Below are 17,163 nucleotides of genomic sequence, written 5' to 3' on the forward strand. Positions count from 1 at the left end.
CTGGGTCGGGTCGTGTGGGGTGGTTGCATAGAAATACATCACCTACAACAGCCTTTGCCGTGTAGAATAGCGAATCGAGTACAGATCTATATATTGCATTTCTATCTGGAAAACGGTGTCTGAATGCGGTGCCTCAGATGAAATAACACGCCGTTCTTCATTATCAATGGAGAAAGCTCAAAACTGCGGAGGACAGCATAGAGGGGGATGGTGGGATTTGCGTGAAGCATAAACACAATCAGAGGTTCAAGCACTCGCCGTAATCGGCAGGTTAGGAAGAGTACACAGCCATTCTAGGAGGCACTCTGCCACAAATGTGCTCATTTGATCTTTTCCAGCTCCAAACAGCGTGGTGGCGAGTCGATCTGCAAGTCTAATCTAGGCAAGCAGTGAGGAGCGCACGTAACAATACAGGCTCCAGACATCACAAGCCAGCAAAAAGAAACCCATGAAACAAGTTACACACAACCTCGTGTGATGGGTAGCTGTCGGCTATATTAGCCACGACTTACCGTTCTTTGTGCAGCTTCAAATGTCGAACAAAGTTGGAAATTGTTGAGCCTCCGTCTAACTTTCTTCCCGCATGTTTTGCAAGTTGCAATTCATTTTTTGTTGATACAGCGTCGTCTTTAAATCCGAAAATAATAATTTTGGGTATCCTCATTCCAAGGGCTCCATCTGAATTCCCCCGCCGACGTTCCTCTGCACTGCCACGCACAATTTGATTGGCTGCTGTCCGATTCAAACTGTAATCCGTTAAATGAAGAGTTGACGCGTTGCACACTTTTTTTAATAGCATCATTTTTAATATTTGGGCTTGGGGAGGGTATCAAGTCAGGTCGAGTTGCAAGTCATCGTATTTCTGACTCGAGTCCACACCTCTGATATATAGTGTATGTTGTATGCACATGTTGTTCATGCACACACACAGAAACATACACAGATAGACTCTGAAATCTATTTACAAAAGCATCACTTTCCCTCTCTCTAGTTTGAGGTGATCTGTCAATTATTTTCTATACATACCTTATGTATTTCTGAGATAGTTTAATAACAGTTGTGTGTGTGTGGTCTCTCAGGTCTACATGAGGGCCCTGTTTGACTACATCCCTGCTGATGACAAGGCCACGCCCTGTCAGGAGGCGGGACTTCCCTTCAAGCGAGGTGACATCCTGCAGGTTGTAACCCAGGACGACCCCACCTGGTGGCAGGCCAAACGGGTGGGCGACAGCAACCTCCGGGCTGGACTCATCCCCTCCAAACTCTTCCAGGAGAGGTGAGACTATAGGCAGAGAGGTCCATGGACAGGTGTTAGCTCATAGCTCAGAGAAGAGTCTAAGTACAATATGAAAATGATCAGATCAAGCCTAGTGGTTGTACTGTACCATGTCACATTATGCCTCTTATGCATATACTGTAGGACTCTTATATTATGTGCAGTATGTGGACTGAATTGTTTTCAGAACAGTGCAGATATCGTCATAGAGCTGTCTCTATCTGTTCCATATTCATGTGCTCCACTTTCAGGGGTCAAATGTGTTTTTAAATCAGGTATCAGAGCCGCTTGGATCTTAACACATGGATCTAAATATAGGCTGGAATGGGAACACTCCATTATGTCAGTGTCATAATCCCTCAATAGGATGAATATGTAAACGTGTGGGGGTGCTCTGCATTGGGGGTATAAACACGCCCAAGCCCCAACCCACTGCCCACTCTGTATTCATCTTAGCTAAGCAGGGGTGGAGTGATACCGGCGGCTGCAGCCTGATTGCGGACACACACACTCAAACACTCACACTGTGTTGGATTAATCATGGTGGCTGAAATACAGAGAGGGGAACCTCAGCCAAGCCATGGGTTTAATCTCTCATACTAGCTTTGCTCCTTTCACTGATAACACATTTGAGGCAGGGGTCAGTATGTGTTATATCTCTCTCATGGTCTAATCTTCTTTTTCAATCTCTTTGCCTCCCTCCTTCGCTGCCTCTTTTCCTCCTATCTATGTTTATCTCTCTGACACTGTCCTGGTCTCTCTCTCCCCCCCCCCCCCCCCCCCCCCTATTATTTCTTCTCTCTTTCTGTCCTCCTCTGTACATTTTCTCAGACGGCTGGCTTACCGGATAAAAACGGGCACTCTTCCGAACCCTAAGTCCCCTAAAAATCCTACCTGTAAGTTTCCACAAAAAGGTGCTATCAATAACCTTAAAGGGTTCTTCGGCTGTTCCCATAGGATAACCCTTTGAAGAACCTTTTATGGTTGCAAGTAGAACCCTTTTGTTTCCGGGTAAAACCCTTTTGGGTTCCATGAAGAACCATTTCTACAGAGGGTTCTACATGGAACCCAAAAGGGTTCTACCTGGAACCAAAAAGGGTTCTACCTGGAACCAAAAAGGGTTATCCTATAGGGACAGCCAAATAACTCTTTTGGAACCCTTTTTATCTAAGAGTCTACAGATATACAGACACATGTTCGCTGTTGTACCCTACATCAAACTGAAGCTCAAGCATATCCTTTGAAGTATAACGTCTTTGTCAGTGATGGTTCATGTTCGTTTTTTATCAGATGTAGATTTCTCCACCAGATAGATGTGTTTATGTTGACGTTTATTTCCCCTTTTTTGCTGGTAATTGGTGTCCTCGGGAGTCTTAGTATTGACTGTTTATTCTCTGCTGTCATGAGGATGTGTTTTGAAAAGGGACGAGAGGGGGGGGGGGGGGGGGACAAATAGAAAAAAGAGTGAGAGACGGCTTTGGGAGGGGGGAGAAGAGAGGGAGGGATCACAAAGATATGAATTAATCTTTCATGTCTGGTCCATCTGGCCGGTGAGCACAAAGTGTATGTCTATAGTGAGAGAGACTACAACAGACTAGAACCAATTAACAGGATGAGTGTGTAACAATGTCCATTTTGTCCACTCTGTCTCTCTCCTGCTCTATGTTATGGGGTAATAGTATTGGGTATGTCTGAATAGAAGTGGCCAGGTGAGTGTTTAATGAGAGCGGTGGCGCTTCGTGGTCCATAATCCACAGGCGATCCGATTAAGTCTGAGCCCCAGGGAGACAACAAGAGCTTAGCAATATGTCATCTAGCCGGCTATACCATGGAGGCCCATGTCTGTATGGACTCTCTCTTCTCTCTCTGTCTCTGTCTCTCTCTCTCTCTCTTTCTCTCTCTCTCTCTCTCTACCATTCTCTCTCTACCTGTCTACCCCTAGCTCTCTCTTTTCTCTATCTTCTCTCTCGCTCTCTCTCTCCCTCTCCCTCTCTCTACCATTCTCTCTCTACCTGTCTCTCTACCCCTCTCTTTTCTCTCCCTTTCTCTCTCTCTCTCTCTCTTTCTCTCTCTCTCTCTCTCTCTCTCTCTCCCTTTCTCTCTCTCTCTCTTCTCTCTCTCTCTCTTTCTCTCTCTCTCTCTCTCTCTCTCTCTCTACCTGTCTACCCCATCGCTCTCTTTTCTCTCTCTTCTCTCTCTCTCTCTCTCTCTCTCCCTACCATTCTCTCTCTACCTGTCTACCCCTATCTTTTCTCTCTCTCTTCTCTCTCTCTCTTCTCTCTCTCTCTCCCTCTCTCTACCATTCTCTCTCTACCTGTCTCTCTACCCCTCTCTCTTTTCTCTCCCTTTCTCTCTCTCTTTCTCTCTCTCTCTCTCCCTGATTAATTTCCTTGCTACTAGTGAAGCTCCTGAGGTTGCCTTTTTAATGTGGGTCAGAGCTCGACCCCTCGATGACTGAGAATGAGACAGTTTGTGCATTTTAAAATCTATAATTCCCGCCTCTCTCTCTCACACACGTTTTTCTCTCATTCTCCAACGGCTCACCTGCTAGAAAAGTATATTTTAGAGAATGGAGAGAGGAGATAACACCAATATCCCGTTGCCCGTTGGGGATTTTGTGTAACTGTTTGTCAAAGATTTCTCATCATCCTCCTTTCCCTCACTGCTTACCTCAGATGACCAGGGATGTGACAAAGGTGGGTATACTGGAACAGAGATGTCTGCAATCTTCTCTCTCTTCTCTCTTTCTCTCTTTCTCTCTTTCTCTCTCTCTTTGTCTCTCTCCCTCACTCACACATAACCATGATCAGGGAATGAGGGCAGTGTGCCACTAGTTTTAATGCCACTGTCAGTAATTAGACAGGACATTACTGCACATGGACTTGCAGAGAATACTAGTAACCATCCACAATTAGGCATAATCAGATACATGGACATGTGGTGACAGTTTATGTTCTATTACTTATATTTCTCATGACTTCCATTTGACAATTTGAGTTCCGTGTTTTGAAACTCCTTGGTATGACTATGGGAGGACAGTTACTGTCTGCTTGCAGGCTCCTACTAGAAGGTATATTATTAGAGGCATCAAAGCTCTCAGCCGTCTCTCTTTCGGGGGGGGGTGTGTGTGTGTGTGTGTGTGTGTGTGTGTGTGTGTGTGTGTGTGTGTGTGTGTGTGTGTGTGTGTGTGTGTGTGTGTGGTGTGTGTGTGGTGTGTGTGGTGTGTGTGTGTGTGTGTGTGCGAGCTGCGGGGGTGGATGAGACCCCATGGGTCCTGTACTGCTCTGCTTCCAGCTTAAATCCTCCCCCACTATAGGCAGCCTACGAGACCAGAATAGAGATTCACTGCGATTGCAGTGTGTGTGTGAGTACGTGCGTGCGTTCTAATAACGGACTGGACACACTCCAAAAAATCATACTTTTCAAGATTATTTTAAGCATCTTAACTCAAAAAGTTCTGGTGTGCGCCCCAACCTTCGTAAGGTATTCACTGTTTAAGTCGTGGACCAGCACCTACCCTACCTTATAAGAACATTACGTAAAGCATATTATGGCAATGCTTAAAGAGCCCATACTTTGAGAGCCAGTACCTTATTGTATGTGTGTAATGCTAAGGCAGTCCTGCAGACTGGAAAGCACAGCCAATCACTTAAAGATAGCAATGACCCACCCTCTCCATCATCATCATCAGCTTCTATCCTTTTGTTCTCTCTTTTCTCCTTCTCCTCTGTAATTCATCTTCTTCTGTCTACTGCAGTTTGCTATCCTCTTCTTCTCCTCACTCCTCTACTGTGTCTTGGCTACCTGTTCTTCTCCTTGCAGAGGATTTCTCGTTCTCCCTCTCCCTTCTCTGCTGTCATCTTTTCTACTTGCCCCATTTTTCTCTGTCAGCTATTTTCTAATCAGTATCTCTGAGTTGTGAATCTACCATTGTCAGCACTTTTGTTGCATATCCAGAGTTTCAGAGACATCAGATATTTTTGCTTAGTTAAATATTGAATTCAGCAGTTCTGGAGTTGTAAATTGCAAAGGTTTTTGTATGCTAGCTACCATAGCTTTGTGTCCATTTCACAAAGCCATGTGTGTGGACCAGGGAGACCCAGTTCCCTTTTCCAGTCGACTGCCTCCAGAAGTGGTCGGTGTGTCTGTGTGGTGTCTGTCAAACCTCCCCCATCATGGCTGCCACAGTGGCTGCGGGCTCCGGCTGAGGTCCTGCTGAAACCTCCCTGTCCTGACCTGCTGGCTTAGTGACCTACTCTGCGCCCACCCCTCTGCCCGCCGCCCACCTGCCTGACCCTGCCTGTCCTGCTTCGGGGCCCGCAGCCCCCCCCCCCTCCCCTCTGTACCCCCCCCTCCCCACCCCTCTGATCCTTCCTCGAGGTTACTTACCCTCCGTTCACCCCCGCCCCCCTCTTCTCCCTGCTTGCCTCCCTACAGAGGACTGTGATTGTGAGGTCTATTTCAATGGACAGTACATAGGTGAGAGCCTGCACGTCTTCCTCCTTCTGCCACCTTTACCTCTTTCGCTGTCTGATGTGTATGTGTCCTCCAGGACCTTGCTGTGTGCTGCTGGCTAACTGAAATGCCGCTTTGGGTCGGGGAATGTATGGATGTCCTGAGGGTGAGACTGGCTGGAGTTGGGGTGTCTGTGTGGGAAGTGATGGAGAAGAGAGGTGGAGAGAGAGGTGGTGGGGAGAGACAATGCTAAGAGGAGACGGAACTGATCCCAGTTCATTTGATAGGGGAGACTAGTATTGAAGGAGAGAGTGTGCGTTCCAGCACCAGATCTTCCAGCTTAATATGAAAGAGGGGAGTTTAGTTTCTCATTCCTTCAGGTGTCGTTAACAAATCGGTCTCGTTACATAATTAGTGTAATGAGAAGAGTGCTGAAGTGGGTGTGATAGAGAGCGAGTACCGGACTAGAAACAGTTTTATCTCCAGTAGATATTGAGACATGGCTGCTATGCGTCTCTGTCAGAGTATTAACAAGTCTTAGGCTCATTATCAGTTCCCCAGACACCAGATTAGCAGTCATTTCAGAGCATTCAAAAATGTTACTACTTGCTAATGAGTGTTATCAATTGGATTTAACCCTCAAGCTACCGACCTTGGTAAATATAGTTTGCATCCAGACTGAAATTGCATTGGCACGACAGTATAACGCTTTTCCCGTAATCCTCAGCCCCCTGCTACCCTCCCACTGGCCTCCCCTCCTTCCACTGTCCTCCCCTCGCCTCCTTCACCCCTACATGACCTTGAGGCACCTCCCCTTACCCCATACCCCAGAAACTGTTGGAATGGAAAGCAGAGCACACGGAGTGATCTGAACACAGCTGACAGTCAAACACTGCCCTCCCATGGCAATAAGACCAACTGTATTATTCTACACCTCATTTTGGGTGGCAGTAATCAATGTAATCATGTTTGTTTATCTTCGTAATGACACAGAATACTGACATCAACCAATCAGGTTACTCCTTATATATGGAGATTAAACTCAGTACCCTTGCCTTGCCCCAAACTAAAGCAGTGTTTGGATCCCCCTGAGACTCCCCTCTTGCCTCTGCCTCTGCTGCTATGGCTGATGCACCCCTCCTACCCTCACCCCCACGAGGGCCCTGCTGCGTTGGACGCATTGCACACTCAACCAACCAGGCACGTTTTGCTGCTTGTTTCACCCTGTGTGGAGACTGAGGCGCGAGGCTGGGTTGTATGATGCTCTAATGCCAGTTATAGTCTCTCCTAAGTGTAAAGCAGTGGCGCCCTCCTGTGGCCAGGTGTTTTCCTGGGAATTTTATTCAGGTACTGTTACCGGCTTGTTCCCTCAGGTATTCCCACTGTCCGCAGGCAGGGGGGATGGGCACCCTTGGGCCTGGAGAGACTGTGTGTGCAGGTCTGCGTGCGTGTGTGCGTGCATGTGCGTGTGCGTGTGCGTGCGCGTGCGTGCGTGTGCGTGCGTGCGTGCGTGTGTGTGTGTGTGTGTGTGCGTGCGTGTGTGCGTGCGTGCGTGTGCGTGTGTGTGTGTGTGTGCGCGTCACTCCCACTACACTGTGGTCTCCAGAGTCAGGCTGCTCTATCCCTCCTGGTCTACTCCTGTAGCTCTCTGCCAAGCAGCATGTCTCCGTTGAACTGTATACTCTTACATGTGTTACAAACCAGACCATTGTCCTTCCATAGCTTTACTGTAGCATTATTAGTTGTTCGTTGAGTGAAGCCAAGTCTCCTTTAAAAAGAGAAAGGAGAGGCATGAGTTTGATATTGATAGCAGAAGAGTGTTTGCTTCACTCTCAGTCCCAGAGCTTATTTCTCACTGTCAAAGTGGAGCTGTCAACCCCCTTGTCAGATATTAGCTGCATGTGATTGATATTTGTTGGACACACGCTTGTAAATGAGCAGATTCAGTCAATATCTCGCAATGCCGCTGGCAGCCCATTTACCTTAGAGATAAGCACGGGACAGGCTGTCAAACCTGTAGTGTCACTCACTGATTAATGACGGATCACAGCTTACCACTCGTATTTTCATGGTCACACGGTTCACTGGGGTTTTAATGCATGATGATCAAGGGTTGCACTTTCTTTGTTATTTGATAACCAACAAGTAATAATAATGTTAGGGTTACGTTGGGGTTTGATTTGCATGATGTCCTGATATGACGGGACACTGGTATTGTGCATTTAAAATGTTTGTCAACAACACTAATTGCCAAGTGAGAACAACGACAGGCGCTATCTAAAATGCCTCCGAGAATACAGTTAATTATGTAGAAAGAGCATGTGTTAGACAGTGTATCAAATCACTTGATGATCATATCTGACCTTTTGACCCTGTGCCTCCCTGCCTCACTTTGCTCTCCCTGCTCCTCCCAACCTGCCTGTCCTGCGTAGCGGGTCTGAGGAGGAGTTTCCGTCTGAGCCGAAAGGACCGGTCAGGATCCCTCGGAGGAGGGGCCACCTCCGACCCCACCGACCCAGACTTTGCCACCTACGAGGAGGTGACTCGCTACCAGCACCGGCCCAACGAGAGGCCCCGCCTGGTGGTTCTGATAGGTAAGACAACAGCTTCAGGATGACCATGGCAGTGTGGAGTCATTCTACTTTGATGATACTGCCTTCTAGTGGCCAATACTACAAACAGCAACTTCCTCCAGTTGTGTGGTCATCTTGTGAGAACCAGCCCGATCTCGCAGCACATATTCTCTTTCACTTTAGCAGTGCACAACAAATGGCACGCCCAGTAACTAATCAGTGGACTTAACTTGATGTTGATGCAGATTTTCTTCAGCAAATACTGATTATTTGTCCCTGATAGTTCTGTTTAAATAACTCTGTGTCACTCCCTCTCTCTGCTATCTCTTTCTTTCTTTCTTTCTTTCTTTGTCTCTCATTCTCTCTCTCTCACTCACACAAAGGCTCCCTTGGAGCTCGTATCAATGAGCTGAAACAGAAGGTGATAGCAGAGAACCCACATCGCTATGCTGTGGCCGTACCACGTGAGTTACACCTTCTAAACCTCACCCTTTTCTTTCTACACTGACGGCGACACCCTCTAACACCCTAGTAAAGAACTGCTACACCAGTAAAACAATCCCAGCTTTCTCGATTTCTCCTATCACTTGTGTCTCCAGATACCACTAGGCCCAAGAAGCCTCATGAGAAAGAGGGGGTGGAGTACCACTTTGTCACCAAACAGGCGTTTGACACAGACGCTCTGAGCAACAAGTGAGTTCTCTTTGATACTATATGGCTGATCTATAGTACTCTGCTTTGTTTTGTCTGTTTCGTGCTTAGTTGTGTCCTGTGTGTCCAGGTTCATAGAGCATGGGGAGTACAAGGAGAACCAGTATGGTACCAGTATAGAGGCTATCCGCTCTGTACAGGCCAAGAACAAGATGTGCCTAGTGGATGTGCAGCCAGAGGTAGGGCCAAGGCACATCCTCTGCAGTGAAGCATATCCCATTCTGTCATAATGCACTGTACAATATAACCACGGCTATCACATGCAGTCTGTGTCACAGCCTATTCTATGACGGCCCCTGACGTTTCTCCTGTGGTCTCTTGGTGAGAGTACTTTCTGTTTCAGTCAGGCTGGCTGCCATATTCGCTTGTGTCACAGTTATCCGTAGCATCTCTGACATCTCAAGACGACATTTCTCTGATAGTATCTGTTCTCTAAACCCTGTGTACTCTGTGTGACAACCAAAGCAGACTGTGTGATATTGTATCAGACTGTGAGTGTGAAATTGCATCTGACTGTGTCCTGGCCCCTTAGGCTCTGAAGACACTGCGGACATCTGAGTTCAAGCCCTATGTCATCTTCGTCAAGCCGCGTGTCCCGGAGAGCAGACGCCGTCGTAGTGCTGCCACCTCACCAGCAGGGGGAGATCATGGGCGAGTGACGGTGAGACCTACTGTCTCTTTTTATTATAGTGAGCTGAGTCTGAAATGTGCTCATATGAATGTATCAATGAGTTATTTCGCCTTTGTTTCTGTTACTCAATCTTTTATTTTGCATGGCATGCTTTCTCCTTTCCTAATTTCTCCTCTCCTTAATCTGATATCACCTTTATAGCCTTCCTCACTCTTATGCTTCCTCATTTTCATGTCTGTTTGTCCGTCCGTCCGTCCATACCGGTCAGGATGAGGACCTGCTGGAAATGCGTCAGTCAGCCCAGCAGATGGACCAGCAGTACGGCCACCTGGTCGACCGGGTCCTAATCAAGGAGGACTCAGCCAGCGCCTGCACAGAACTCCGAGGCATTCTGGAGCGGCTGGAGCGTGAGACCTTCTGGGTGCCCCTCTGCTGGGTGCGGACCTAACCCCCCTCTCCCCAACCACCACCCTCCAGAGGGGGGATCACAGCCCCCCAGCCCTTCCTCCAGCAGGACCCCTACCCTACCCCATCCCTTTTCTGATCACATGGACCCCTTGGCTCCATGGGCCAGCCTGTAGGGTGTGGAAGATACTGCCCCGATATCTGATGCTAGGCCAGCCACACACTGGCACTAGGGGAGAAGGGCATGCGGCAAAACCCTTTGGAACATTTCCAACAATCCATTGTTCAAATTCATGTTTTTCATATATTTATTCAAGTCGTTTTTTTTTATTTATGTCAGTCAGTCAGACAGACAGACAGACAAACATACAGACATCTTTATTGTGGATCCATGTGGAATGCCATCTGTAGCTTCCTTTGGCCCGCAGTGTCTAGTACTTGAGGTGCCCCTTAATATAATAATATATGTCATTTAACACGCGCTTTTATCCAAAGCGACTTAGTCAAAAAACTCGTACAGGAGTCCTACAGGAAATCCTACACAATTACTTCACAAAGACAACATGACTGTTTTGTAAGGTTTCCTCACCTATTTCCGTTGCTCGTTGATACAATGCATTCTGAGTGAGGCCTAGCCATTGTTATGTTGTTGAAATGTTATCCAAAAGCCAATCCACCTGCTTCCATTATACCTGGAGAATGAGTAGAAATGCATACATAGTACTATTAACCAACACACTCTGTCAATAGTACAGTAGGATAGATGTAATGATACAAAAATAAATATATTATTTTATAATGCTTTATTTTATCAATTATTTTATGATTTGGACGCGTTTTAAGGACGCGTACAACTTAATTATTTAAATCGCAGATGTAAATATTCTACATGCAAATCCTACCGTGCCAACGAACGATCTCGTAGCACTTCAATGCAACCTGTTGAACTTTGACCCTAAGTGTCTAATCCTCAGTGTGAATTACTTCAGTTCTGGGACTCTGGATGTGTGGATGTCATGTACACATACACACAAGTGCACTAAAACATGCTATGCTCCTTTTTGTGTACATAGGAATGCACTTTGTATAGCTGACATCAGTCACGTTTAAGACGCAGGTGCAGTGTGGGTAATAGGGTTTTGAGGAGGGGGGTGTTCTATGGTCCATCTTGATAATCAGGGTCCTTGTTAAATTGTTCTTTGTGAGTTTTTATCTACAGGCGAGGACACTGGGATTAGCGGGATATGGACACCTCCAAGTGTGACTGTGGGTTCAAGCCGTCATTATAAATGCACACAGATGTGACGTGTTTCTTTGACGTCATCTTGGCGTTTACAGAGACAATGTTAAAAGCCATTTCAAGGTTACAAGGTAATACACAAGAAAAACCAATGACTCACGCTAGTCAAACTGTTACTTGACTAGAGCAATCAGAAACGTTTGAAACTCCACCTGTTCTGTCTGTATATTGGCTCTGTCGTTCTGACCTACTGGTGATCTTTTACTAGAGGCATCAAAGCTCTGTATTCTCTCTCTCTTTGTGTGTGGGTGTGGGTATGGACTTCAAGTCTTGTTTCATTGTGGAGAACTGATAAACTAATCAACGGGAGCTTCCAGATCCTCCTTTCTCATCCTGTTCTCTTTTTAACATGCAATGTGTTCTTGATCTTTTACTGTGCTATGTAAACCAAGAAATCCAGAATGTTGACTTTGTAACGTGACATGTATAAAGTGCCATTGTAAAACCAGATGGACCAAGTGCTACTTTGTATGTTTTGTTATAGTCAAATCCTACCAATTTTGAATTGGATAAACCTATTATTTTGAGTTGGACTAAATTGTTATTTTGAGTTGGGTTAGGGTTCTAACCACACCCCCGATGTATCAGATGCGTTGCATATCAGTTGTACGAACCGAGTGTGAATCAGGATGTTGAACTGAGACCATAGATGAGAGACCAGAAGCAGCAGAAGTTTGGGAGTGCTGACATGCATTCTGCATTTTAAAACAGATTTAATACATATTTCCATTTGACACAGGAGTTGATCATAAATGAAGCAACCGCATCATGGGAGGACGGAAATCAAGAAACGAGTCCTGAGGACCATGTATGTGTAAAACCTGGAGCTAATGTCCATGACACTGATTCTTCTGACCACAAACCAGTCCAAGAACTCAGTATGAAAACTGGGCAAAATGGGAATACGGATTGGATAATATGTTTGGATAGTATGTTTGGATAGTATACAGGGCCCTGAATCCTCCTAAGAGGATCGATGCGTCTTTCTTGTCTTGTTCCAGCAGGATTCAAAACGTCTAAGATGACGATTGGTGCAACGTGGGAGTAGAGACAGAAGATTGACAACACCCAGAATTCTAAAGTGTCCACCTCAGAAGACTCCTTTCAGGAGAGCCAGTCCCATCCCCATACAGTCATTACCAAAGAAATTACCTCAGATAGCACATATGCACACTTACACACACATAAACAGACAGTATATCGTACGTCACAAACATGCACGTACACCACAAACATACAGTATTTATAAATATGCTCAAAAATCACATCTGTCTCATCAGCATCTTATCTTGACAATGTCCTGGACAAATCTTCATGTTACTTCAAGTTTAACTCCTGTCCACTGACAGTGGCTTACAGAGTATTGATGCATACTACAATATGAATGTGGTTGGGTGTTACTGGCTTGCGGTTATGAGATAAAAAAAAAAGAAATATCTAAATTCTGTGATTATATTCTTTGTAAAATAAATAAATGCTAATTTCTGTAATTGTATTATTTCTATAATAACTCAGACCATGGGTTAGGTTTTGATAGTGTGTAATTTGCTAGTATGCGAGTACTGGGAAAAGTATGACTTTGTCAATGTATTGAATGTGTGTAGAAGTCACATATAACACATATTCATTTCGAGTAACAAAATATTAGTCATTTTCCACAAGGGTGGATAACTTTACTGATTGACAAAGAACAACACATTTGTCATAGCCAGGAAGAATGAGACATCTGAACCCCAATATGGGCGGGACCTATCATGTTGCGTCAACCACTGATTGATTGGTCTCAAACAGGGGTTCTTAAGCTTTTTCACCTCTGGACCCAAATTAGAAATTGACAGTCCTGCCGTGACCCAAATTGTCCCCCAACTACCCAAATTAAGAATAAATAGTGTGAGATTGTAGATGTATTCTCATAACTCGCGACCCACCTCTCACATGCCCACTTTGGGTTCCGTTCTTGGTTTTAAATAAAGACGTTTGACAAGATGATAATGGAGCTTTCATTCTGTTATTGATCATGTGTCAGTGATAGACAACACACTGTCCCGCCCATCACAGGGTTCAAAGCCTCACATCCAAACCGGAGGTACAGTACAAAAGTCTATGTGCAAATTCCAACGTTTTGCACAAAACTCCACTTAGCATCAATGCTATCATGATAATGGGAAAGTTGGAGATGGTGCACCAGCACCAGTTTCTAGTCAGGAGTATTTCTGTGGTAATTTAGCGCCACCTGGTGGTTATGTCTAGCTTGTGTTTAGCTTGCGTAGTTCCTGTTCCTTTTTGCGCTGTTTCTCTTTCTGGCGTTCCAGTTTGTCCAGGGCCTTGCGCTCCTTTTCCGCTGCTGTGTGAATGTCTTTGATCCGCCTTTTCAGTGCACTGCGGTCCGTCGAACTGTTCACACCCAAACCCTGAGAATAAAATATAATAAAACATCAAATTGGTTTTGTCACATGCGCCGAATAAAACAGGTGTAGACTTTACCGTGAAATGCTTACTTACAAGCCCTTAACCAACAATGCAGAGTTAAAAAGGAAGAACATTTTGTTAAATAAAAAAAATGTAGTTAGTTATAATATAGGGTGACCATATTTTAGTTTTCAAAAAAGAGGACATGTCCGGGAAAAAGAGGACGTATGGTCACCCTATATAATAGTTCACAATAAAATAATGAGGCTATACAAGGTGCACTGGTACCAAGACAATGTGCAGATGTATTTATTTAACCTTTATTTTACCAGGTAAGTTGACTGAGAACACATTCTCATTTACAACAACAACCTGGGGAATAGCCAACTGTAAACTGGGTATGATTAGTTGACCGTGATGGTAAGAGGGCCAGATTGGGAATTTAGCCAGAACACCGTGGTTAACACCGTGGTTAAAGGACAGCCCTTTAACGTCCCATTCAAAAGACAGCACCCTACAGTACACAGGGCAATGTCTGCCCTGGGGCATTGGGATATATATATATATATTTTTTTTTTTACATTTTAGTCATTTAGCAGACGCTCTTATCCAGAGCGACTTACAGTAGTGAATTGCATACATTTCATACATTTTATTTTCCGTACTGGTCCCCCGTGGGAATCGAACCCACAACCCTGGCATTGCAAACACCATGCTCCACCAACTGAGCCACATGGGACCATATATATATACAGTGGGGAAAAAAAGTATTTAGTCAGCCACCAATTGTGCAAGTTCTCCCACTTAAAAAGATGAGAGAGGCCTGTAATTTTCATCATATGTACACTTCAACGATGACAGACAAAATGAGAAAAAAAATCCTGAAAATCACATTGTAGGATTTTTAATGAATTTATTTGCAAATTATGGTGGAAAATAAGTATTTGGTCAATAACAAAAGTCTATCTCAATACTTTGTTATATACCCTTTGTTGGCAATGACACAGGTCAAACGTTTTCTGTAAGTCTTCACAAGGTTTTCACACACTGTTGCTGGTATTTTGGCCCATTCCGCTATGCAGATCTCCTCTAGAGCAGTGATGTTTTGGGGCTGTCGCTGGGCAACACTGACTTTCAACTCCCTCCAAAGATTTTCTATGGGGTTGAGATCTGGAGACTGGCTAGGCCACTCCAGGACCTTGAAATGCTTCATACGAAGCCAACCCTTCGTTGCCCGGGTGGTGTGTTTGGGATCATTGTCATGCTGAAAGACCCAGCCATGTTTCATCTTCAATGCCCTTGCTGATGGAAGGAGGTTTTCACTCAAAATCTCACGATACATGGCCCCATTCATTCTTTCCTTTACACGGATCAGTCGTCCTGGTCCCTTTGCAGAAAAACAGCCACAAAGCATGATGTTTCCACCCCCATGCTTCACAGTAGGTATGGTGTTCTTTGGATGCAACTCAGCATTCTTTGTCCTCCAAACACGACGAGTTGATTTTTAACAAAAGGTTCTATTTTGGTTTCATCTGACCATATGACATTCTCCCAATCCTCTTCTGGATCATCTAAATGCTCTCTAGCAAACTTCAGACGGGCCTGGACATGTACTGACTTAAGCAGGGGGACACGTCTGGCACTGCAGGATTTGAGTCCCTGGCGGCGTAGTGTGTTACTGATGGTAGGCTTTGTTACTTTGGTCCCAGCTCTCTGCAGGTCATTCACTAGGTCCCCCTGTGTGGTTCTGGGATTTTTGCTCACCGTTCTTGTGATAATTTTGACCCCACAGGGTGAGATCTTGCGTGGAGCCCCAGATCGAGGGAGATTATCAGTGGTTTTGTATGTCTTCCATTTCCTAATAATTGCTCCCACAGTTGATTTCTTCAAACCAAGCTGCTTACCTATTGCAGATTCAGTCTTCCCAGCCTGGTGCAGGTCTACAATTTTGTTTCTGGTGTCCTTTGACAGCTCTTTGGTCTTGGCCATAGTGGAGTTTGGAGTGTGACTGTTTGAGGTTGTGGACAGGTGTCTTTTATACTGATAACAAGTTCAAACAGGTGCCATTAATACAGGTAACGAGTGGAGGACAGAGGAGCCTCTTAAAGAAGAAGTTACAGGTCTGTGAGAGACAGAAATCTTGCTTGTTTGTAGGTGACCAAATACTTATTTTCCACCATAATTTGCAAATAAATTCATAAAAAAATCCTACAATGTGATTTTCTGGATTTTTTTTCTCATTTTGTCTGTCATAGCTGACGTGTACCTATGATGAAAATTACAGGCCTCTCTCATCTTTTTAACTGGGAGAACTTGCACAATTGGTGGCTGACTAAATACTTTTTTCCCCCACTGTATATATATGACCAGATGAAAGGGTGCCTCCTACTGGCCATCCAACACCATTGCCAGCAGCATCTGGTCTCCCATCCAGGGACCACCCAAGACCAACCTTGCTCAACTTCAGAAGCAAGCCAGCAGTGGGATGCAGGGTGGTATGCTCTGGTAATTAGGTAGGAGGTAGTTGAGGTAATTGAGGTATGTAAACTTAGCAAAAAAAAAGAAACATCCTCTCACTGTCAACTGTGTTCATTTTCAGCAAACTTAACATGTGTAAATATTTGTATGAACATAAGATTCAACAGACAAAGTGAACAAGTTCCACAGACGTGTGACTAACAGAAATTGAATAATATGTCCCTGAACAAAGGGGGGGTGGGGGGGTCAAAATTAAGTACTGCAGTGCATCTCCTCCTCATGGACTGCACCAGATTTGCGAGTTCATGCTGTGAGATGTTACCCTACTCTTCCACCAAGGCACCTGCAAGTTCCCAGACATTTCTGGGGGGAATGGCCCTAGCCCTCACCCTCTGATCCAACAGGTCCCAGACATGCTCAATGGGATTGAGATCCTGGCTCTTCGCTGGCCATGGCAGAACACTGACATTCCTGTCTTGCAGGACATCATGCACAGAACGAGCAGTATGGCTGGTGGCATTGTCATGCTGGAGGGTCATGTCAGGATGAGCCTGCAAGAAGGGTACCACATGAGGGAGGAGGATGTCTTCCCTGTAACGCACAGCGTTGAGATTGCCTGCAATGACAACAAGCTCAGTCCGATGATGCTGTGACACACCGCCCCAGACCATGACAGACCCTCCACCTTCAAATCGATCCCGCTCCAGAGTACAGGCCTCGGTGTATCGCTCATTCCTTGGACGATAAACGCAAATCCAACCATCACCCCTGGTGAGACAAAACCGCGACTCGTCAGTGAAGACCACTTTTTGCCAGTCCTGTCTGGTCCAGCGATGGTGGGTTTGTGCCCATAGGCAACGTTGTTGCCGGTGATGTCTGGTGAGGACCTGCCTTACAACAGGCCTACAAGTCCTCAGTCCAGCCT

At 45.4% G+C, this 17,163-nt stretch overlaps 2 protein-coding genes across 5 annotated transcripts in view; one reads left to right on the plus strand and one right to left on the minus strand.

The window, feature by feature from the left end:
* Positions 1-11,799, plus strand: part of LOC106607511 (MAGUK p55 subfamily member 3) — a 28,946-nt gene extending 17,147 nt beyond the window's left edge. The window contains exons 10-19 of one of the 3 annotated variants that reach the window (XM_014204529.3): positions 1,080-1,276; positions 2,108-2,172; positions 3,952-3,972; positions 5,714-5,755; positions 8,164-8,325; positions 8,688-8,768; positions 8,904-8,997; positions 9,086-9,194; positions 9,548-9,676; positions 9,915-11,799. In XM_014204529.3, the coding sequence (XP_014060004.1) occupies positions 1,080-1,276; positions 2,108-2,172; positions 3,952-3,972; positions 5,714-5,755; positions 8,164-8,325; positions 8,688-8,768; positions 8,904-8,997; positions 9,086-9,194; positions 9,548-9,676; positions 9,915-10,094 (1,080 nt within the window). In that variant the 3' untranslated portion in view covers positions 10,095-11,799. The remainder of the gene's footprint in view (positions 1-1,079; positions 1,277-2,107; positions 2,173-3,951; positions 3,973-5,713; positions 5,756-8,163; positions 8,326-8,687; positions 8,769-8,903; positions 8,998-9,085; positions 9,195-9,547; positions 9,677-9,914) is intronic. The other 2 variants (XM_014204532.3, XM_014204533.3) reach the window with 2 other exon arrangements.
* Positions 11,800-12,024: 225 nt separating this feature from the next.
* Positions 12,025-17,163, minus strand: part of LOC106607513 (sterile alpha motif domain-containing protein 14) — a 37,404-nt gene continuing 32,265 nt past the window's right edge. For both annotated transcript variants that reach the window (XM_014204536.3, XM_014204534.3), the window contains exon 10: positions 12,025-13,762. In XM_014204536.3, coding sequence (XP_014060011.1) covers positions 13,598-13,762 — 165 coding nt within the window. In that variant the 3' untranslated portion in view covers positions 12,025-13,597. The remainder of the gene's footprint in view (positions 13,763-17,163) is intronic.

This window comes from Salmo salar, chromosome 06 (assembly GCF_965601325.2).
Source record: "Salmo salar chromosome 06, fSalSal1, whole genome shotgun sequence".
Classification (NCBI taxonomy): Eukaryota; Metazoa; Chordata; class Actinopteri; order Salmoniformes; family Salmonidae; genus Salmo; species Salmo salar.